At 40.9% G+C, this 24,038-nt stretch overlaps 1 protein-coding gene across 6 annotated transcripts in view; it reads left to right on the top strand.

The window, feature by feature from the left end:
• Positions 1-22,632, top strand: part of LOC135093694 (uncharacterized) — a 64,110-nt gene extending 41,478 nt beyond the window's left edge. For 2 of the 6 annotated variants that reach the window (XM_063993203.1, XM_063993202.1), the window contains exons 4-6: positions 6,105-6,267; positions 19,974-20,162; positions 22,516-22,632. In XM_063993203.1, the coding sequence (XP_063849273.1) occupies positions 6,105-6,267; positions 19,974-20,162; positions 22,516-22,546 (383 nt within the window). In that variant the 3' untranslated portion in view covers positions 22,547-22,632. Of the gene's footprint in view, positions 1-6,104; positions 6,268-11,284; positions 12,414-19,973; positions 20,163-22,515 lie in introns of those variants that run through there. The other 4 variants (XR_010263459.1, XM_063993204.1, XR_010263458.1 and 1 more) reach the window with 3 other exon arrangements.
• Positions 22,633-24,038: the final 1,406 nt, after the last annotated feature.

Below are 24,038 nucleotides of genomic sequence, written 5' to 3'. Positions count from 1 at the left end.
ACCATTGAGGAAAAAGTCAAGGCACGTTGGTGGCTTTCGCTGTTCTGGCACCAGGTCTTGAGAAGTCAAGTAATGACCCTCTGTGAGCCTTTTCTTTCGAAAAATACTTATTTCCTGAGTAAATAAGTATTTATTCAGTAAATAAGTTATTTGGAATGAATATTCATTTACTGAACTTATTTGCTGAATAAATAAGCTCTTTTTATCGGCTGTGGAGGTGAGGAGAGCGATCATGAGAGAAAGCTTCCATCCTGGCTGGCGGCGCGAGAGCAAGTGACCATGGATTAACGCGGTCACTCTAACCATGTGACCTCACTCGGCCACCTTTGGAGACGTGACAACGCCTGGAGGAAACGTTGCCAAGTATTGCAGTATTTGCAAAAAAGGAAAAAAATGCAAGTATCATTAAGACATATATTACATTAACTTTTTTTTTTTTTTTTTTTTTGAGCATCACAGTGTATATATACTACAACACCATTTAATTTCGAGGTAGGAAGTGCTTGACATGAGGTGTGTCTTGGTACAAGTGTGGCAGCGCTGCAGGCTGAGGAATCTCTTGGAAAAGACAACACCTAAACGCTGAATTCAAATGCGCGCAGCCCTATTTTCACTGCCAGACGTACGGCTCATTTACTCCCAGCCACGGCAACGCATGGTGTGTGGCAACGCTTGGTGTGGTGGTAGTGTGGAGGACCAGGTAGTAGCTTGATATTGTTGGTAGTATAGAGGTTGCGTGTAGTGGTTTGATATTGTTGATGTGTGCGAGTAAAAGACATGATTTATAAGAGTTCCTCTTGATTTAATAATGGATAGAATGTACATGTGTGATACGAGACAATTGATTACAGATGTGACGATACTGTACGTGTTCTCTCTCTCTGAACTGATATGAACTGGACTGCTCATGAACTGATGATGAACTAAGCAGACTGATGTGAACAGACTGAAGACTCTCAAGACTGATCAAGACTGACTCCCTCGGAAAACTGATCAAGTAAAAGACATGATTTATAAGAGTTCCTCTTGATTTAATAATGGATAGAATGTACATGTGTGATACGAGACAATTGATTACAGATGTGACGATACTGTACGTGTTCTCTCTCTCTGAACTGATATGAACTGGACTGCTCATGAACTGATGATGAACTAAGCAGACTGATGTGAACAGACTGAAGATTCTCAAGACTGATCAAGACTGACTCCCTCGGAAAACTGATCAAGACTGACTCTCTTGGAAGACTGATCAAGACCATCTTTCTCGGAAGACTGATTCTAGCTACGCATGCTGGCTCTATTTACGTGAAAGTGGATCACGGTGCAACTTTCGGGGTGAAAAAATGAGCAATGACCAGGAAATGGGGTGAACTGACCAATGACAGCGGTCGTTATTTTGACCAATGGCCAGGGAGAGAGACTCAGAAGGCGAAGGCAGATGTTTTCCCTAAGGACTGGCAGGAATGTAGGGAAGGAAGGTGTGGATTCCCTTGAGAGGGAGAAAGGAAGGAGAAAGGGTTAAAACATAACTTTGTCTTGAATGTAAGACCACAAGAAAGTAAGGGAAGCTGCAAGAAGCCACCAGGCTTGCACGTGGCTATCCGTATAAAACACACATCTATCATCCCCATCCATAAATCTGTCTAATCTCCTTTTTGAAGCCTCTTACTGACTCGCCACTAGCAACTTTATTACCGAGTATCTTCTATTCATCTACCACTCCATCTGAAAGCCAATTTCTTCCTATCTGTTTCTTTTTTTCTTTTAATATTATTCTATCAAGCTTGCTCTATCAGATCCCCTCTTAATCTGTGCCTTTCTAAGAAAACAAAAATTCAAAAGCCTCAGTCTTGCAGGGAATATTTAAAATTTCCTATGGCCCGATTTTTAAAACATGGTGTTTGTATTTACTAATACTAATGTGGTCGTTTTGATTTTTCTTTTTTTTTTCCTAACAGTTTCAGTTCCGCACTTCGGGTTAGGTCGACCAAAACCTAGTAGAGAAATCGTATTGGAAATGTTGGTGTGAACTACCCGTCAACAGCAAACCCCAATGATATTTACTAGTACAACGCAACGGAAAGTTATGTTGAAAATATTAAAATGTTCCAAAGTTTACTATGCAAAAAAATAATTGTATATATCTAAATTATTAGATTTCGGCGCTGGAAATCCCGCTTTCGAAGACTGCGTTTGTAGCCCAAGAGTTATAGTTTGTTTACTGGCCAGCGCGCACTGTGACCTTACAACTACCGGTATTATTTTATTCTTTCAAGAGTTTCAACATAGCCTTTCTTACCTTTATAAGATACAGCTTCTCATTCCGAGTAATTTGAACCCCATACGATTTATCCACCGCAAATTATTTATAATGCTGACAGCAATTTTTAAAGTTGTTAGGTTTAGTTTGGTTAGGTTGAATCAGTTTGGCTAGGTTAGATTAGTTTGATTGGGCTAATTTTTTTTAGGATGTTTTAGGCGGTAGGCGTGATAGCCGGTTGGCGGCCACGGGCCAGAGGCAGTGTAATATGCGAATTGTGGGCATGTCATGCCTTTTAAGCTTTGCTCAAACTCGTGTTTGGGAAGTTATTTTTCACTGATATTGGTTCTAGAGCAAGCATGATCAACAGTCGTTAGTATGAGGGTAAAGAAAATATTAGCAATACTATTACATCTCCCATTTATCAAGGACTATAAAATCTCTGACTCGTCTCCTGGACGGTGATCACGCTGGCTTCGACAGAGGTGCGTTCACTTTCGATTTTTAAAGTAACTAGATTGATTTTCACGTTTCTTTTAATGCTGTCGCGTCTCCGCATATATGTTCAGTTAGAAACGCTCACTATTAGTTGTATTACAAGCCAAAATAGGTCCGCCCCTCGCCTCCGATCAAACCACTCGCGATCGCTCCGAACATCGACATACAATCACAGATTACTTCTCTATTATATGTTGTATTGTGATTCTGAAGACATATATGGATAGATCACCTCTTTCTTTAGCTGCTGGTAAAAGGAAAATGGAGAAGTGAATCCATTAAATGAGAAATAACGTAAAGTTCGGCAACTTTTCATCGTCGTTGAGGGAACTAGAGATGCCAATCTATGCGCAAAGCGATGGTGAGCTTAGTATTTACTAACTCGACGTTGGGGCTTGCATCCAGTGTTTAAAGAACGCGACTTAGTAAACTAAATACGACAGTGAGGCTTGCTGCTTCGTAATTACTAATGCGTAAAAAAAAACAAAAAAACGGCCCTATATGTTTTTAGTCATTCTTATCTACGCTGACACCAACAGACTTATATACTTTCTGTATTATAGGGTCAGAGCTATACAGCATAATGTGGATCAGGTCTGATCCACCTTAATATTACTTACTTACTTACTTAATATTACTTACTTACTTCCACTTTTAATGTTTCTAAACATGATGGTTTTCCACCATCTGGCTACGACTACAGAGTCACTCTCATACTAAATTTATCTGTGCTGTATACCTCTCACCTAACTCCTCTGACTATAAGAAATTCTTTGACTACTTAACTTCCAAAGTGGAGCACATTCTGACCCTCTTCCCTTTCGCAGAGATCTCCATTCTTGGAGACTTCAATGTTCACTACCAGCTTTGGCTTTTCTCTCCCTTCACTGACCATCCTGGTGAACTAGCCTACAACTTTGCTATCCTCCATGACCTAGAGCAATTGGTGCAACACCCTACTCGTATTCCTGACCGTCTTGAAACAGTCTTGACCTTTTCCTGACCTCTAATCCTTCTGCTTATACTGTCACCCTTTCTTCTCCGTTGGGCTCCTCCGATCACAATCTCATATCTTTATCTTGTCCTATTGCTCCAATCCCTCCTCAGGATCTCCCTAAGCGAAGGTGCCTCTGGCGTTTTGCCTTTGCTAGTTGGGGGACCTGATTTTCCTTGGAATGACTACTGCTTCCGTGTCAGAGACCCGTCTTTGTGTGCTGAACGCATAACAGAGGTGATAGTGTCTGGCATGGAGGCGTACATTCCTCACTCTTTTTCTCGTCCTAAACCTTCTAAACCTTGGTTTAACACAGCTTGTTCTCGTGCTATACATGATAGAGAGGTGGCCCACAAAAGGTACTTAAGCCTTCCATCACCAGAATCTCGTGCAATTTATATTTCTGCCCCGAACCATGCCAAGTCTGTTCTCCAACTATCCAAAAACTCCTTCATTAACACAAAATGTCAAAACCTTTCAAGATCTAACTCCCCTCGTGACATCTGGCATCTAGCCAAAAATATCTCCAATGACTTTGCTTCTTCTTCTTTCCTTCCTCTATTTCAACCAGATGGCACCACTGCTATCACATCTATTTCTAAAGCTGAACTCTTCGCTCAAACCTTTGCTAAAAACTCTACCTTGGACGATTCTGGGCTTGTTCCTCCCTCTCTTCCACCTTTTGACTACTTCATGCCACGTATTAAAATTCTTCGCAATGATGTTTTCCATGCCCTCACTGGCCTAAACCCTCGGAAGGCTTATGGACCTGATGGGGTCTCTCCTATTGTTCTCCGAAACTGTGCCTCCGTGCTTGCACCTTGCTTAGTCAAACTCTTTCAGCTCTGTCTGTCAACATCTACCTTTCCTTCTTGCTGGAAGTTTCCCTACATTCAACCTGTTCCTAAAAAGGGTAACCGTTCTAATCCCTCAAACTACCGTCCTATTGCTTTAATTTCCTGCATATCTAAAGTTTTTGAATCTATCCTCAACAGGAAGATTCTTAAACATCTATCACTTCACAACCTTCTATCTGATCGCCAGTATGGGTTCCGTCAAGGCCGCTCTACTGGTGATCTTCTGGCTTTCCTTACTGAGTCTTGGTCATCCTCTTTTAGAGATTTTGGTGAAACTTTTGCTGTTGCCTTGGACATATCAAAAGCTTTTGATAGAGTCTGGCACAAAGCTTTGATTTCCAAACTACCCTCATACGGTTTCTATCCTTCTCTCTGTAACTTCATCTCATGTTTCCTTTCTGACCGTTCTATTGCTGCTGTGGTAGACGGTCACTGTTCTTCTCCTAAATCTATTAACAGTGGTGTCCCTCAGGGTTCTGTCCTGTCACCCACTCTCTTCTTATTATTCAATAATGATCTTCTAAACCAAACTCCTTGTCCTATCCACTCCTATGCTGATGATACCACCTTGCACTTTTCCACGTCTTTTCATAGACTTCCAACCCTTCAGGAGGTAAACATATCACGCAGGGAAGCCACAGAACGCTTGACTTCTGATCTTTCTAAAATTTCTGATTGGGGCAGAGCAAACTTGTTATTGTTCAATGCCTCAAAAACTCAATTCCTCCATCTATCAACTCGACACAACCTTCCAGACAACTATCCCATCTTCTTCAGTGACACTCAACTGTCCCCCTCTTCTACACTGAACATCCTCTGTCTGTCCTTTACTTATAATCTGAACTGGAAACTTCACATCTCATCTCTAGCTAAAACATCTTCTATGAAGTTATGTGTTCTGAGACGTCTCCGCCAGTTTTTCTCACCTCCCCCGCTGCTAACTCTGTACAAGGGCCTTATTCGTCCATGTATGGAGTATGCTTCACATGTCTGGGGGGGTTCCACTCATACTGCTCTTCTAGACAGGGTGGAATCAAAAGCTTTTCGTCTCATCGACTCCTCTCCTCTAACTGACTGTCTTCAGCCTCTCTCTCACCGCCGCAATGTTGCATATCTAGCTGTCTTTTACCGTTATTTTCCTGCTAACTGCTCTTCTGATCTTGCTAACTGCATGCCTCCCGTCCTTCCGCGGCCTCGCTAAAACGGCCTAAAACTTTCCCATCTACTCCATGGGCCCTAGCATTTTCAAGGAATGAGTGTTGATAAAGGAACGAGCAAACGAATGAAGAGAATGTTTTCCTAATCCCTATTTTAAGCATAAAATAAACTATGCCATCGTTGTAAAAATATTTTTAGAAACGAAGCTTGTGTTTATTTCGCTATTAAATAAAATGAACATTTAAATGTGATCTTTCCGTTTGTTATATTCTGAAAAACGTTTCGCTACAGTGAACCAATGTGTGGTTCAGTGGCCTGAAAAAAGTTTCTTTTGCAGATATCCATATGCCAGTGGCCAAAGTGATGCCCTCGTCTCTCGCCCCTGTGTTGCCCACTAGAAAAAAAAAGAAAGTCCAAATAAATTTATTACTGTCCGGCGTCAACGACCAACTGATTGAAGAAGCGTGGCTTGTAGCTAAGGCCCTGCAGTGCCCGGATGGGTAAGTGTGGCTGGGATTACGGTGCTGGCGTGCCGGTGATGGTGACTTGATGGTGAGAGATAGCCAAAAGCAATTTAATAAGTTTTAAAGGATAAGAAAAACTGATGTTTGGGTGTTATCAGCATGATAGTATTCGAGGCTGGTAGGTGTAATAAAGATGAAAATTTAATAAAAAAAATTTGAAGGCAATATGTTTATTTAGTGAGTGATAAATTTTTATTATTTATTTATTTATTTATTTATTTATTTTTTATGTAGGAGGGACACTGGGCAAGGGCAACAAAAAATATAATAAAAAAAAGAAAAAAAAAATCCCACTGAGATGCCAGTCCCAGAAAAGGGTCTAAAGCGGTAGTGTCTTGAAACCTCCCTCTTGAAGGAATTCAAGTCGTAGGAAGTGGAAATACTGAAGCAGGCAGGGAGTTCCAGAATTTACCAGGGGAAGGGATGAATGATTGAGAATATTGGTTAACACTTGCATTAGAGAGGTGGACATAATAGGGGTTAGAAAAAGAAGAAAGTCTTGTGCAGCAAGGCCATGGGAGGAGGGGAGGCATGCAGCGAGCAAGATCAGAAGAGCAGTTAGGATGAAAATAGCGGTAGAAGACAGCAACATTGCGACGATGAGAGAGAGGCTGAATACAGTCAGTTAGAGGAGAGGAGTTGATGAGACGAAAAGCTTTGGATTCCACCCTGTCTAGAAGAGCGGTATGAATGGAATCTCCCCCAGACATGTGAAGCATACTCCATACATGGACAGATAAGGCCCTTGTACAGAGTCAGCAGGTGGGGGAGGTGAGAAAAACTGACAGAAACGTCTCAGAACGCTTAATTTCATGGAAGCTGTTTTAGCTAGAGATGAGATGTGAAGTTTCAAGTGAAGTCAAGTTATGTGTAAAGGACAGACGGAGGATGATCAGTGTAGAAGAGGGAGACAGTTGAGTGTCATTGAAGAAGAGGGGATAGTTGTCTGGAAGGTTGTGTCGAGTTGATAGATGGAGGAATTGAGTTTTTGAGGCATTGAACAATACCAAGTTTGCTCTGCCCCAATGAGAACTTTTAGAAAGATCAGAAGTCAGGCTTTCCGTGGCTTCCCTTCGTGAAATGTTTACTTCCAGAAGTGCTGGACGTCTATTAAAAGACGTGGAAAAGTGCAGAGTGGTATCATCAGCGTAGCAGTGGATGGGACAAAAAGTTTGGTTTAGAAGGTCATTGATGAATAATAAGAAGAGAGTGGGTAATAGGGCAGAGCCCAAAGGACTACCATTATTAATCGATTTAGGAGAAGAACAGTGACCGTCTACCACAGTAGCAATAGAACTGTCAGAAAGGAAACTTGAGATGAAGTTACAGAGAGAAGGATAGAAGCTGTAGGAGGATAGTTTGGAAATCAAAGCTTTATGTCAGACTCTATCAAAGGCTTTTGATATATCCAAGGCAACAGCAAAAGTTTCACCAAAATCTCTAAAAGAGGATGACCAAGACTCAGTAAGGAAAGCCAGAAGATCACCAGTAGAGCGGCCTTGACAGAACCCATATTGGCGATCAGATAGAAGGTTGTGAAGTGATAGATGTTTAAGAATGTTCCTGTTGAGGATATATTCAAAAACTTTAGATATGCAGGAAATTAAAGCAACAGGACGGTAGTTTGAGGGATTGGAACGGTCACCCTTTTTAGGAACAGGCTGAATGTAGGCAAACTTTCAGCAAGAAGGAAAGGTAGATATTGACAGACAGAGTTGAAAGAGTCTGACTAGGCAAGGTGCAAGCATGAAGGCATAGTTTCGAAGAACGATAGGAGGGACCCCATCAGGTCCATAAGCCTTCTGATGGTCTAGGCCAGCGAAAGTATGGAAAACAACATTGCGAAGAATTTTAATAGGTAGCATGAAGTAGTCAGAGAGTGGAGGAGAGGGAGGAATAAGTCCTGAATCGTCAAAGGTAGTTTTTAGCAAAGGTTTGAGCGAAGAGCTCAGCTTTAGAGATAGATGTGATAGCAGTGGTGTCATCTAGTTGAAATAAAGGAGGGAAAAAAGAAGCAAAGTTAATGAAGATATTTTTGGCTAGATGCCAGAAATCTTGAAAGATTTTGACACTGCTATTGAAGGAGTTTTTGGCTCGTTGGAGAACAGACTTGGCATGGTTCCAGGTAGAAATATAAAGTGCATGAGATTCTGGTGATGGAAGGGTTAAGTACCTTTTGTGGGCCACCTCTCTATCATGTATAGCACAAGAACAAGCTGTGTTAGATCAGGGTTTGGAAAGATTTAGGTCGAGAAAAAGAGTGAGGAATGTACGCCTCCATGCCAGACACTATCACCTCTATTATGCACTCGGCACACAAAGACGGGTCTCTGACACGGAAGCTGTAGTCATTCCAAGGAAAATCAGCAAAATACCTCCTCAGGTCCCCCAACTAGCAGAGGCAAAACTCCAGAGGCACCTCCGCCTAGGGGGATCCTGAGGAGGGAGTGGAGCGATAGGACAAAATACAGATATGAGATTGTGATCGGAGGAGCCCAACGGATAGGAGAGGGTGACAGTATAAGCAGAAGGTCAGGAGAAGGTAAAGAATGTTGGACGTATCTCCAAGACGGTCAAGAATACGAGTAGGGTGTTGCACCAATTGCTCTAGGTCGTAGAGGATAGCAAAGTTGAAGGCTAGTTCACTAGGATGGTCAGTGAAGGGAGAGGAAAGCCAAAGCTGGTGGTGAACATTGATGTCTCCAAGAATGGAGATTTCTACACAAAGGAAGAGAATCAGAATGTGCTCGACTTTGGAAGTTAAGTAGTCAAAGAATTTCTTATAGTCAGAGGAATTAAGTGGGAGGTATACAGCACAGGTAAATTTAGTTTGAGAGTGACTCTGTAATCGTAGCCAAATGGTGGAAAACTCAGAAGATTCAAGAGCGTGGGCACGAGAGCAGGTTAAGTCATTGCGCACATAAATGTAACATCCAGCTTTGGATTGGAAATGAAGATAGAGAAAGTAGGAGGGAACATAAAAGAGGCTACTGTCAGTTGCCTCAGACACCTGTGTTTCAGTGAAGAAAAGAAAATGAGGTTTAGAAGAGGAGAGGTGGTGTTCCACAGGTTGAAAATTAGATCTAAGACCACGAATGTTGCAGAAGTTAATGAAGAAAAAATTGAGGGGGGTGTCAAGACATTTAGGGTCGTTATCAGAAGAGCAGTCCGACCTGGGGACATTTGTGGTCCCCTCCCCAGATGGGGACTCCGACAATAGAATTGTCTATGGAAATAAACAAATCCTCCTACCGCTGTTGTTTCCAAGCAGTGGAGAGAGAGAGAGAGAGAGAGAGAGAGAGAGAGAGAGAGAGAGAGAGAGAGAGAGAGAGAGAGAGAGAGAGAGAGAGTAGTACCTGGATGTACTTGTACACAAATCATAGGTTATATATGGATGAATTATGTAAATGTACAGACATCTATACCAATGCCTCTTAGGAATTACCCTGAGTGATTAAATCAAATTCATCTCCTCTGCATTAAGTTCCTGAAAAAAAAATCACAAGCGTGATTAAATGCATTATTATGATTGTATTGCATAACTTCTTGATAGTCAATGACTAGATTGTATAAAAATGGAAACAAAAATACTATCTTTAGACTAATGAGGAACTAAAAAAAAATATTTAGAATTTAACATGAGTACCACACATTTATTATCACAGGTCCCTCCTGTTTGTATCTGTTGTTGTACCTACATCTTAACAGAATCTGTCGAGTTCCATTTTTTAATACAGAAAGAAGTGACTGAATTTCACCAGGTAATGGCGGACTTCCCAAGCTCTCTGTCACTATGCGGCACCATTGTAATAAGCTGCTGGCCTGGAAAAAAAAAGCTCCAAATTACTTTGACTTTCCAACGCTCGTGCAAGAAGCTCACAAAACTGATGTAATCAATAAACCTCACAGCAAAAGCATAGGAGCCGTGAAAAGAGAACCATAGTTATTATATTTCCTTGAAAACCAAGTCTTAAGTGCCTATCACACTTTGATGATTTAGAGAACGTATGGCTAGCGTATGGAAAACGGTGGCGTACGTCCAGCATACGCTGAATAACTTATGGGTACGCTGTTCCATAGTTAGGGGCACGTTGAAGTACGGTGCCATACGTTGTCGTACGCAGGGAAAGTCTGAAATTTTGAGCATGTACAAATTTCTCGACGTATGCCAGCGTATGGCCAATACGTTATGCATACGCTGGGGATAAGTTAGAGGTTCGTTAGGGGATCGTTATCATTCGTTCTCTGATCGTTCCTCACGCGTTGTATTCGTTAGTATGATGGCCAACGTACCCAGAAGGCATTGCTGTCGTATTTGTAACGATCACTGGACGTGTATGTGCACCCTCCATGCAACGCATACCAACGCGTTGGACGTGATGGCAACGAATACAAAACGTACATAACATCTTACAAGCGTACTTATTGCGTGAATACCGTGTTTGGAACGTTTTAGAGGGGTTAGCCTATAAAAAGGCCCCTTTTTCATAGGAAACCCTCATTCTGCAGGCAGCATCCTCTATGAAGAGATGGAGTGTCCGGAAGTGCTGAGGAAAAAAATGTACCAGCTTGCTGTTCTGCCATATCAGAATGACCTCATAGATTTGACACTGTATCAACAGCAAAGAACTAGAACTTCCCTGACCCAATGCCTCTTTCCAATGACAACCAGGATGTGCCCTACTTTACTGGTGATGATGCCTTCGCCTAAAAGAGTCCATGATGAAGCCATACAGTCTTCGGGGAGTGATAAATGAAGAACGCATCTTTAATTACAGGCTTTCTCGAGGTAGGAGGGTAGTGCAAAATGCGTTTGGCATCCTGGCTAACAGGTTCCAGGTTTTGCTCACTATAATGCAACAGGACCCCTCCACTGTAAAGCTGATTGTGAAAGCATGTCTGATTCTTCATAACATTATGAGGACCAGGCACCCAGGGCTTCAGAACAAGCTGATAGATAGGCCTGATAATGAGAACCATGAATTTGTTCCAGGAACATGGCGAGAGGGACGTCACATGGAGTACACCCGTACAGCTAGTGGCCCCAACACTGCCTCCAAGAAGGGAAAGATACAGAAGAATCTCCTGAAGCACTGGGTTAACGCTGGTGCAGTTCCTTGGCAAGCCAGAATGATATAGATTATAGACATTCACTTCTTGTACAGACAATATGGATAACCATTTTTACCATTGCAATCATTTAATTTCTTGTTATATAATAAATTTGATATAAAATACTGGCACAGTTCAAGCATTTTGTTGTCGATTAAAGTTTCAAACTGGCAAACAATATCTATTAAAGTCTGAACTGACAAACTGACACAGCAAATTAATTTGTGAAAAGGCCACATAGTATTACAACGGACCACATGACAACTATAAATATACGAAATGAAAACTGCATTTCGTATATTTGCATACGAAATGAAAACGTTTACAACTCATGACATGACAGGTTTGTCTGGAACAAACCTGTCACTAATTCTCTGAGGAGTGTTGAAGGGTACTGATTTCCACACTTGGGCGCTCACTGCGGCTGCTTCTACCGTCAAGGGCAGATAAGCAACGTAGACAGCCCTGAAATGTTACCAAAACTCTGGCTGCTAGTAGCCATTCCGCTGGAGCTCTGTTGGGCCTCCTGAGACAGCTGCTGCTGAAACTGCAGTTGTAGGGGCTGCTGGAGATACTGGTGGACATGATCGGCCGTCTGTCACCCCCAGACCGATGCAACAGGAGGCTGACGCATCCACATGTGTGGAGGGGGCTGACAGAGCTCCGATAGTGTTTTTTAACACTATCGGAAGTTGTGTTTGGAGTTAAAGAATGCTGCACAGCACCAGGACCAGGCACAACAATCGCGGGGACTTTACGCACTTCCTCGTCACTGTCTTCATTCATCATTTGGATCAATATGATGTTGATCGTGTGCGGGCTTTCTTGAACTTCTGCTTTGACATAGTCATAAAGCTGTCCCTGACATAACTGGCGAATTCTGCAGTTTACATTATGGGTTCCCTGGGGCTTGCAAGAGTCTTCAGGATCTTCCCCGACTCATCTACTCTCTTCTGAAGGGACAGAAGAATGTCGTCCTCCTTCTGGCCACACTTGCTGTTTCGCTGGGAAGAGGAGTAAGTAAGTAAGTAAGTAAGTAAGTAGTAAGGCTGGCCCAGGCATTCTCAGCTGCTTCCAGGTTGCCTCGATGGGCCTCGTATCTGCAGGCCTTGACCTGCAGATACGACAGTTGTTAGTATAGAACAACAACAATTCCAGTCACACTGAAATTGATGTGCAGTTTCTCTTATACTTACACTCTTAACTGGCTGTGGCCGATGTCTGACAACTACCCTCAAGAACTCGAAACTGCAATATCCATTGCTCTCTCTCTCTCTCTCTCTCTCTCTCTCTCTCTCTCTCTCTCTCTCTCTCTCTCTCTCTCTCTCTCTCTCTCTCTCTCTCTCTCTCTCTCTCTCTCTCTCTCTCTCTCTCTCTGTGTGTGAAGTCTGGCGCTCTATCCCCACTCTTCTTCTTATAAAGACTTGTGTGGGTATCTCTTGGGGAGCGAAACCACCCCTGGAGATGATCCACTGTTTTTCCAATAATATTTGCTTGATCTTCTCATAGTTTTGGTTTTCTTGCATACACGTCTGTAATCATTCTTCTTTACATCACACAGTGTGTCATTTTCTCTCACAGTCACACAATACCTGCTTTTCTTCAGGATCCAAACAAAACTGAGTCTTTTTGGCTCTCTTTTTCACCTCCAGTGGTTGTCGAGCAGAGGTCGATGCAGCAGAGGAAGCGATGGAAGGCATCTCTTGGCGGTGGCGGAAATGGGTCACGCCCATCTTCAGCACCCGAACCGTCCGAGACTGGAGGTGAAGGTGACGGTGACTTGTGGCCACGGCCGCGGCCCCGTGTTGGTTTCTTGGTCGATGATCTCTTGCCCATGGATGGAATACTCGTAGTTGTGACACGAAATATTCTTGCAGCAACCTTTTTATACATGACACATGACAGTCTTTACATGATCAGTGACAGTTTTATACATGATCACGTGACATGCGTCATGTGATCGATGGACGTGTTACTTGATCGTTACGCGTATGGTACTCGATCGTTACGCGCTCGTTCCTCACACGTTCCTCACACGCTCAGTATGTTCCCCATTCGTTGCCATACGTTACGTAATCGTTTCATATCAGTTCACAATACGTTATGGACACGTTCAGTTTGCTACTTGTACGCTACCCATACGACTGGCATACGCTCTGCATAAGTCAAAAACGAGCCGGAAAAACGAAGAGTTCAGCGTACGCCAACGTTTCACATACGCTAGGCATTCGTTGTCTTAATCGTCAAGGTGTGACTGGCACTTTGTTTTTTTCTTAAAATTTACAACATATGAGTTTTTCTCTTATTTACAAGATAACACGAAATAAGTTCCTCCTGGAAACTTACATCTAAGTCTCAAAAACGCAGTAATTTTTAGCACATCGGTATGCCTTTTGGCTAAAATCTCATGTAATATAATATACATGAAATGTGTACAAGGCAAGTGAGGCCAGACACACTCCTTACATCAAGATGAGCTCTGAACCGTTCTTAAATGTTTAATTTGAAATGCACCGCAGCATTCACTGCGCCGCATGCTTCTGTTCCCTGCTCCTCACTTCCCCTGGTGTTCTGAAACTGGATAGTGCATCCAATTAATCTTGTTTTTGAAGGCAGCTCCATAATCTTGCATTCTCGGTCTCTCCTGTTTGAGCGTAGCTGGCTGGCGGCAGGAACAAGCCCATCTCAGCCCAAGAACGTCTTCTTGTCTTGACTCTTCAGTGACTTTTCCTAAAAAAAAAAAAAAAAAAAAAAAAAAAAAAATATATATATATATATATATATATATATATATATATATATATATATATATATATATATATATATATATATATATATATATATATATATATATATACATAGGCGTATTAAAAATGAGTACGTTTCAAAGGCTTTGATGTAAGTTAAACATTATTAGATGCAGGCGAGAATTCTTTTGGACTACATGTTATATATATATATATATATATATATATATATATATATATATATATATATATATATATATATATATATATATATATATATATATATATATATATATATATATATATATATATAAATCTGTGGTGCAAGGTGCTGAACTATCTGGTTTGGTTTTCTGGAAATTATGAAACCATTGTTATCTCCTACACTTCTGATACCGAGTTTATTGACTACATTAATTGTGTGTTGAAAAAAAAAAGAATGACAAAGTGTTTCTTGCACAATGTAAAGTCAGGGTAATCAGGGATTCTCCTCAGCGCAGCGAAATCTGGTGCAAGACTGCATACAAGTCCTCCATTTAACTTTTTTCCCGGAATGGTAACTAAGTGTGCATGACCTGACAAATTAATAAATATTATGCCCTGTGATTATGTGAACGTCGTAGCACGTTTTATGCACCGTGATAAAGATTGGGAGGACACAGGGACTGAATCACTATATAATATATTACTCATTGACATGGAACAGTAACATAAGAAGATTTACACAAATCATAAAAGCATCATGTCCGTTTTGGAGCCTGACAGAAACATCGAGAAATTCATTTGAGAGCGGGATACATTAGTTATGTGAGGTCGGCGCAAGAAACTGAACACCTTGGTAGCATCCTCCAAGTCATGAAAGGGCAAGAAAATTATAAGAAAAAAAAAAAAAGTAAAAAATTAAAGAAGTGTCTTGAAACCTCCATCTTGAAAAAGTTCAAGTCATAGGAAGGATAAAATACAGAAACAGGCAGGGAGTTCCAGACTTTACCAGAGAAAGGGATGAATAATTAAAAATACTATTTAACTCTTGTATTAGAAAGGTGGATAGAATAGGGATGAGAGAAACAAAGTCTCGTCAAGCGAGGCCGCGGGAAGAGAGATGCAGTTAGCAAGATCAGAAGAGCAGTTAGCATTAAAATAGCAGTAGAAGATAGCAAGAGATGCAACATTGTGGCGATGAGAGAGAGGCTGAAGACAGTCAGTTAGAGGAGTTGATAAAACAAAAAGCTTTTGATTCCACCCAGCCTAAAAGAGTCGCATGTGCGAACTTCCCCTCAAACATGAGAAGCAGAGAAGAGTTGATAAAACGAAAAGCTTTTGATTCCACCCTGTCTAAAAGAGCGTTAATGTGTGGAACTTCTTTCATACATGAGAAGCATACTCCATACATGGACAGACAAGGCTCTGTAGAGAGTTAGTAACTGGGAGAGTGAGAAGAACTGGCGGAGACGACTTAGAACACTTCACAGAAGCTGTTTTAGCTAGAAATGAGATGTGAAGTTTCCAATTTAGAAGATTATAAGAGTAAAGGAAAGAACGAAGATGTTCAGTGTAGATGAGGCGGATGTTTCAGATTGTGTACCAGCGCTGTATCAGATTTGTTGTCCCCTTTTGGTTCTGGAATTGATTGTCACCTCTGTTCTGAGTTGACTTTTACTTGCCCAGTTGATTGATGATGCTTGGTAGTGTGGAGGATAAGTAGTGAGAGTGTTGATCCTGGTAGCCTGGAGGTCTTGGGTAGTTAGTTGATGTAGATAATATGTGCGAATAAAAGACACGATGATGAGAGATGTTCTTGATTTAATAATATATAGTACACACTTGATTCGAGTCGAAATTGTAACATGATGAATAATTGTTCTCTGTCTATCTCTCTCTGAAATGGTATGACTGTATGGAGACATCCGTAACACAGCTTGAACACTGCCATAACTTCTTTATTACAAGCGTTTGGACCTGTCAAAATCATTACATAAGAACATAAGAACATAAGAACATAAGAAATAAGGGAAGCTGCAAGAAGCGACCAGGCTTACACGTGGCAGTCCCTGTATGAAACACACCTACCTATTTCCATCTGCTATCCCCATCCATAAACTTGTCTAATCTTCTCTTAAAGCTCTCTAGTGTCCTAGCACTAACTACATGATTACTGAGTCCGTTCCACTCATCTACCACTCTATTTGAGAACCAATTTTTTCCTATCTCCTTCCTAAACGTAAATTTTTCAAGCTTGAACCCGTTATTTCTTGTTCTATCCTGGTTGCTGATCCTAAGAATTTTGCTTACATCTCCCTTGTTATAACCCTTATACCACTTAAAGACTTCTATCAGGTTCCCTCTTAACCTACGTCTCTCTAGAGAATGTAAATTTAACAGCTTCAATCTCGCCTCGTAAGGAATACTCCTCATCCCCTGTATCCTTTTAGTCATTCTCCTCTGTACTGATTCTAATAGACCTGTATCTTTCCTGTAATGTGGGGACCAGAACTGCATAGCGTAGTCTAGATGAGGTCTGACCAGCGCCAAGTATAACTTTAATATTACTTCCGGCCTTCTACTTTTAACACTTCTAAAAATGAATCCTAGTACCCTATTTGCCTTGTTTCTGGCTTCTACTCATTGTTTCCCTAGACGGAGTTCAGAGCTAACTATAACTCCTAAATCTTTCTCGTACCCTGTATCTACCAGAGTTTGGTTGTTTAATGTGTACCTATTGTGTGGGTTTCCTCTACCTACGCTAAGCACTTTGCATTTATTGATATTAAATTGCATTTGCCATCTATCCGTCCATTCATTCATTCTATCTAAGTCTGCCTGCAAGGCGATGGCATCCGAATCTGACCTAATTAATCTACCTAATCCGCAAATTTACTAACATCACTACTGATTCCACTATCCAAGTCATTGATATGTATTAGAAATAACAATGGCCCTAATACTGATCCCTGTGGCACCCAACTAATTACATAACCCCACTCGGATTTCGAGCCGTTTATTACCACTCTCTGTCGCCTATTACCAAGCCATGACCCTATCCAGCCTAACACCTTACCATCTATCCCGTGTGCCCTAACCTTTCTCAGGAGCCTTTGATGGTGCACCTTGTCGAATGCTTTACTAAAGTCCAGATATAAGATATCATAACTATCACCATTATCTACTGCCTCGTACACCTTACTGTGAAAACTTAACAAGTTTGTCAGGCAAGACTTCCTTTTCGTGAAGCCATGCTGTGACTGATTTATCAAGTTATGTTTGTCTAAATGTTCCCTAATGTTCCTCGCTATTATTGACTCTAACATTTTAATTAGACGCTAAAGTCTTATCTCCTTTCTTAAAGATGGGTACTACATTAGCCTGCCTCCACATTACTGGTACCTCACCCGACTCCAGTGTTTTCCTAAAGACAGAAACTAACGGCTCACTAATAATCTCTTTACATTCCTTAAGTACTCTGGGATATATTTCATCAGGTCCTGGTGACTTGAACTTTTTTAGCCTATTTATCTCCCGCTCCACTATCTCCCTAGTTATGGAAATATCAGTCAGCTTCTCATACTCATCTGCTCTAAACACCTGTTCACTATCTGGCATATCCTGCATGTTTTCCTGGGTGAAGACAGTTAAAAAAATAATCATTCAGAAGTTTACTAATCTCCTCCCCAGAACTAACCAGCGCCCCATCTGCTGGGTTACAATAAACACATATTCCAAACAAAGTTTTTTTTTTGTATCACCTTAGGTACCGAAACATCATTAATAATCAATCAATAATAATATAATAATAATCATTAATTAATTAATTAATTAATTAATAATTAAATAATTAATCAATAATAATATAATAATAATCATTAATAATCAATCAATCAGTCAATATGAAAATTGAGAATAGATGTACGTAGAATTCACCATATGCTAAGTACAATTAAAAATCAATCAGATATCCAATCAACCACATTGATTTTCATTTATAATGATCATTAGAATTATAACTCACAACTGTAGCTCCAGCCGCATATGGATTACCTCCATAAACTTTTCGAACCAGTAGTTGGATTCATAAACTGTAATACATAAAATATATCCTGAGTAACTATCAATCTTAATAGCTGGCCGCACAATCACATTAACACTGTAATCATAAAAGATCATCACTAATACATAAGCTTCATTTTGTTGATGAACATCACAAATGTTTTATGTGAACACCAGCTGATAAACCACCACACAGTACTATTATAATCAAACATAGCCATACATACCAGCATAATAGAATTTTCCAAAGTCTTGAATAAATATTACATCCAGTGATCCATCACAACACTCTTCAGGTTAGGGTGGGCAGCACCTAACCCTGGCTGACCGTTCGTCGCCACCTCACCTCCCCACTGCCACGTCACAAAGACATATAGCTTGCGCTCCGTGTACAGAGCTTAATCCTCGTCTACATAAATACACTGATACACAAACTAATTTAGAAATAAAAAATAAATAAAATAATTGATATTCTAATTATCATCAGACTGATGATACAATGACTGATGACTGAGCAGCGTCTCTCAAGACTGACTGTGACTGAGCGGAACTGAATGAGAGACCAAGACTGACTGCTCATGACTGGGTGATTAACTGGGACTGTGACTAAACTCCCAAATGAACCGAACTGAGAGCTCGCTACCATGCAGACTGTATTTATCTGAGCTAAGTGGATCGCAAGTAGTTATCCCTAAGGTGTGGAAGTGGGTGAGAGGTAGAGAAAGGGGGCCGAACGCAGGTGTTATCCCTAAGGAGTGGAAGTGGGTGTGAAATTCCCTTGAGATAGAGAAGGGGGGCGAACACATGTATGCAGCTGGCCATGGTACACGTGGGATGAATATATGACATATATATAATAATGATAATTTTTTAGACTGATACAAGGAGAGTTAAGTGTCATTGAAAAAGATCTTTGCCTGGAAGGGTGTGTTGAATTGATAAATGGAAAAATTGAGTTTTTGAGTTTGTTGAGTTGGATGAGTCGACATGGAAGAATTAAGTTTTTGAGGCATTTGCTCTGCGTAAATCAGAAATTTTAGAGATCAGAAGTCAGGAGTTTTGTGGCTTCTATGTGTGAACTGCTTACTTCCTGAAGGGTTGGAAGTCTAATAAAAAATAATGGAAAAGTGCAGGGAGGTATCATAAGCGAAGGAGTGGATGGGACAAGAAGTTGGTTTTAGATCATTGATGAATAATAGGAAGAGAGTGGGTGACAGGACAGAACCGTGAGGAACACCACTGTTAATAGACTTAGAAGAACAGTGACCACCTACCACAGCAGCAATAGAACGGTCAGAAAGGAAACGAGGTGAAGTTACAGAGAGAAGGATAGAAGCTGTAAGATGGAAGTTTGCAAATCAAGGCTTTGTACCAGACTCTGTCAAAAGTTTTTGATATGTCTAAGGCAACAACATAAGTTTCATCAAAATCTCTAAAAGAGGATGACCAAGATTCAGTAAGGAAAACCAGATCACCAGTAGAGCGGCTTCGACGGAACCCATACTGGCAATCAGATATAAGGTTGTGAAGAGATAGATATCTAAGAATCTTTCTGTTGTGGGTAAATAAAAAAAAAAAAAAAGGCTTTAGAGAGGCAGGAAATTAAAGCAATAGGACGGTAATTTGATTGATTAGACTGGTCACCCATTTTAGGAACAGGTATTCTGGTTGACCTTGACTCTTTTGTCACTACAGAACTAATACCACCTCTGTCGAAATAATTCGCCATACTCATTAGAAATAAGGGAAAGGAAGTGAAACTTTTACTATACCTTTCAGGTATTATAGCATAAGGTTCCCCCAAGCATCAGCATCGGATATGGGGTGGAGTAAGCTGCTGAAGGGCCTGGCTGCAGCAGGCGTCCGAGTGTCTGCAGCAGTAGAGGTGACGGACGACCAGAGGGGCGAAGAAAATGACGTTCATTTGATGACACTTGCGAAAGACAAACTTGGTTGTGATTTCGAAAGGTAAGTGTATTCATATATTATTGTCAGTATTAGTATGAGATGCCATGTAAACCCATCAGGGGAAAATCATAAAACTGATATAGACCCAAGCAAGGTCCCCACAGTGAGCAATCATGGATGTGAAGAATCAGTGATGGAAAAGACAAAATAAATGAAGAGATAAATACTTAGTAAGTTAACAGGAAAGAATTAACTTTTGTTTTAAATTCATCTATGGCAGCTTCCGTGAAGGTGTGAATGTCGTAGTCCAACATAAAAGAATAAAATTCCAGCCAGCCCTTATAGTTTTAGTGAAGTGATTTATTGAATTTAAAATAATTTTTGAGAACGGAACAGCTTGTGAACAGCGTTGAGTGAAGATCTTGTGATTTCCGGGGAGGGGGGCATGTCAACGGATTATCCGCCCGCCTCCCAAGCTTAATCAGTTGGCGAGTCAAATTCAGACGAGAAGAACGTGTGCTTTGTGAGAGCAGGTATATTCGTGTAATTCTGATTTTATAAGTCATACGAGTATTTCGGTATTAGTTACACCTTAATTAAAGTTTAGCATCCTGCTCTGGCCATCCAAGGATGTCCAAAATACCGCTTTCTAGTCTCTAGTCTTCTAGTCTAGCGTAGAGTTTTTGTAGAGATGACTGCCACTTATCTTGTATTTTTTTTCGTCTGCTGTGTTTCCTTTGTCTTTCCAGGTAAATTGCTTGGAGTTGTTTTCTGAGTCAAGCTGACTCTTGTCTGGTGTTTCTTTAGTTGAATACTACTGGATTTTTGTTGCTGTCATTGTGTGTACGTCTTGTTGGCCAGAAGACTATTCTTTGTTTCTTGCTGCGTAGTGTTTGTTACTCTCCTTTCTTTTCTGATCCACCAAGTTTATAGGAGGCGAGACAATAATCTGGGAGATTTCAGATGAGATGAATACAACCAGGCTGATTAATATTCTGAGGACAGTGAGAGAATTTGCCATTTGTGGCCGGTTGTGTCCTCAGGATATTGTGTGTTGTTCTGTGACGTCCGTCGCTACCTTACTTTCTAGATCATGACTGTTGAGTCCTTTTCAATTTGGGGAGTGAGCTTTTTTAAGTTATATTTTCTGTGCAGTAGAGGCTGGGGTGGCGACCTAGAGATTTTAGCTGTTTACGGCCTATGGGTTGTTTGGATCCCTGTATTTGCCCCGCACTAAGCTACAGGGTATAACCAATGTCCTTATAATACTCAGGTAGACTTAACACACATTACAAAATTTTTTTTCGCCTCTGCACATCACGGGGGCGTAACCCGGAGGGAGAGGCTCAGGGTAACAGAAGAGCTAGTGCTATAGTGAGTTATGGTGCAGCGTGGTGGGTATATCTACCGCTCGCACTGACCACGCAGTCAGTTTTGCGAGATTTGCCCTTGCCATATCAACAATTGTGCATGTTTGCAGTGTTAAAGGGCGCTGAGATCTGGAACACAGGAAACAAAATACCCTTTTCCACTGATTCCTGACAAATGTAGTGACAAAGAAATTATGGATTTAATTTCACAAGCGAAAACAAGTTATTAATCCCACAGCAGGAAGGGTGTGCAGTTTGCACTTCTCAGAAGCCGACTATACTCGCAAGCAGAAGCTTAAGTATACCTAATTTTTTTATTAATATATTTTGTGGTGAGTATAGATTGATATACATACTCCTAGGACCAGCACAAGAGAGTTTTGTCTCCCTAAACCTCATTTAGAGAACGCACTGCGGGCACGAGAGGAAATAGGGGTATAGGGGAAGGAAGTGGCTCCCTCCAGTCATTGGGAGGGACTCGAAGCTTCACCCACCGGCTGCAGGAAAGCATATCGTTTGACCTCAGTATTATGTGGATATTGGGTGTAGCCTAGGGAAGCTGACTCGAGAGTGGTGGCATCTGTTCGTGGTGTCGGTAAGGATTCGCGGAAAGGGGGTTTTCAGGATCGTAACAATATTAGAAAATGAACTTTTAATACCGAGAAACATAAGTCTAAAAAGTAATGCTTTATGACTAACTACATCAAGAGAAACTCAGAGAAACAAGTTCAATATCCAGAGAGGCTTGAACGTGATGCAAGATCAGAAGTGCATCACGTGTAAAGATTTTTCCTAAAACCAAATTAGGTTAGTGGCAGCAAATTATGATTATTCAAGAAAGAGGAAAGACGTTCGGCGAATAACCGCTCAAACACTTCCGAAAGAATAGGAAAGTTGGAAATTGGTCAACAGTCACTGGGGGAAGTGGTAAATGAGGATCCTTTCGGGATTCCGCACTTATTATTTTCTCTTTAAATCATACAGCATACTGACTTTTCGTTCTTTATTATATCATAAACTGATATTACTCTTTTTGTTTACAGAAATTCTGATGATACTATGTTCCTGATGTGAAGGAGACATGCTGGCAAGTGTGTATGTCTTTTGTCTTTAAATGAATGTAACCTCATCAGATAAATATAATAGTCTATTTTTATAGATTTCTTTGTTTTACTTGTGTGTGTGTGTGTGTGTGTGTGTGTGTGTGTGTGTGTATGTGTGTGTGTGTGTGTGTGTGTGTGTGAGAGAGAGAGAGAGAGAGAGAGAGAGAGAGAGAGAGAGAGAGAGAGAGAGAGAGAGAGAGAGAGAGAGAGAGAGAGAGAGAGAGAGAGAGAGTGTGTCCTGTTTTTTTTTTTTATGTAGGGGGTCACTAGCCAAATGCAACAAAAAAAAAAAAAAAAAGCCCAATGAGATGCCAATCCCCGAAGCCAGTCCATCTTTGGATTGAAAATGAGGATAGAGAAAGTAGGAGGGAACAGAAAAGTGCCTACTGTCAGTTGCCGCAGACATCTGTGTTCCAGTGAGGAAAAGAAGATGAGGTTTAATAAAGGAGAGGTGGTGTTCTACAGATTGAAAATTAGACCTAAGACCGCGAATGTTGCAGAAGTTAATTAAGAAAAAGTTGAGGGGAGTGTCAAGACACTTAGGGTCGTCGACAGAAAGGCAGTCCGACCTGGGGACATTTATGGTCCCCTCCCCAGATGGGGACTCAGAGGCTGGTGAAGGTGTGGTTATGATAATTTTGAATTTTGAGTGAGGTGAGTGTAATTAGGTGCTTGTAGTTTGGTGTGAAGGAAGAGAGTTGTGTTTAGAAGGCAGGCTGTGACTGCCCCCTTGTGTTGAGAGACACAAAGGGAAACATTCAGTGAGGTCACAGCTGGGTTTAATGATAAAGTTCACAGCATCTCCTGATCCAGTGCTTTAGACCTCACTGGGAGGAATTATTGTTTCAGCAGGTACCTACTGTCTCTTCCTAATATAGTGGCCTTATCTGTCTATGTATAGAGTATGCTTCACATGTGTGGGGAGTTCTACTCATACCGCTCTTTTAGACAGGGTGGAATCAAAAGCTTTTCGTCTTATCAACTCCTCTCCTCTAACTGACTGTCTTCAGCCTCCCTCTCTCATCGCCGCAGTGTTGCATTTCTTGCCATCTTCTACCGCTATTTTCATGCCAACTGCTCTTCTGATCCTGCCAATAGCATGACTCCCGTCCTCCCATTACCTCACTGTACAAGATTTTCTTCTTTCTCTCACCCCTATTCTGTCCACCTCTAATGCAAGAGTTAACCAGTATTTTCAATCATTCATTCCTTTTACTGATAAACTCTGGAACTCCCTGTCTCTTTTGGTATTTTCACCTTCCTATGACTTGATGTCCTTCAAGAGGGAGGTTTCTAGACACATCCTTCAATTTTTGGCTACCCTGTTCGAGGACCTGCATCTCATTTTTTTTTTCTTTTTTAGATTTTTGTATATATATATATATATATATATATATATATATATATATATATATATATATATATATATATATATATATATATATATATATATATATATATAT

The sequence above is a fragment of the Scylla paramamosain genome, chromosome 43 (genome assembly GCF_035594125.1).
Source record: "Scylla paramamosain isolate STU-SP2022 chromosome 43, ASM3559412v1, whole genome shotgun sequence".
Classification (NCBI taxonomy): domain Eukaryota; kingdom Metazoa; phylum Arthropoda; class Malacostraca; order Decapoda; family Portunidae; genus Scylla; species Scylla paramamosain.
This window is presented reverse-complemented; position numbering and strand designations above follow the sequence as displayed.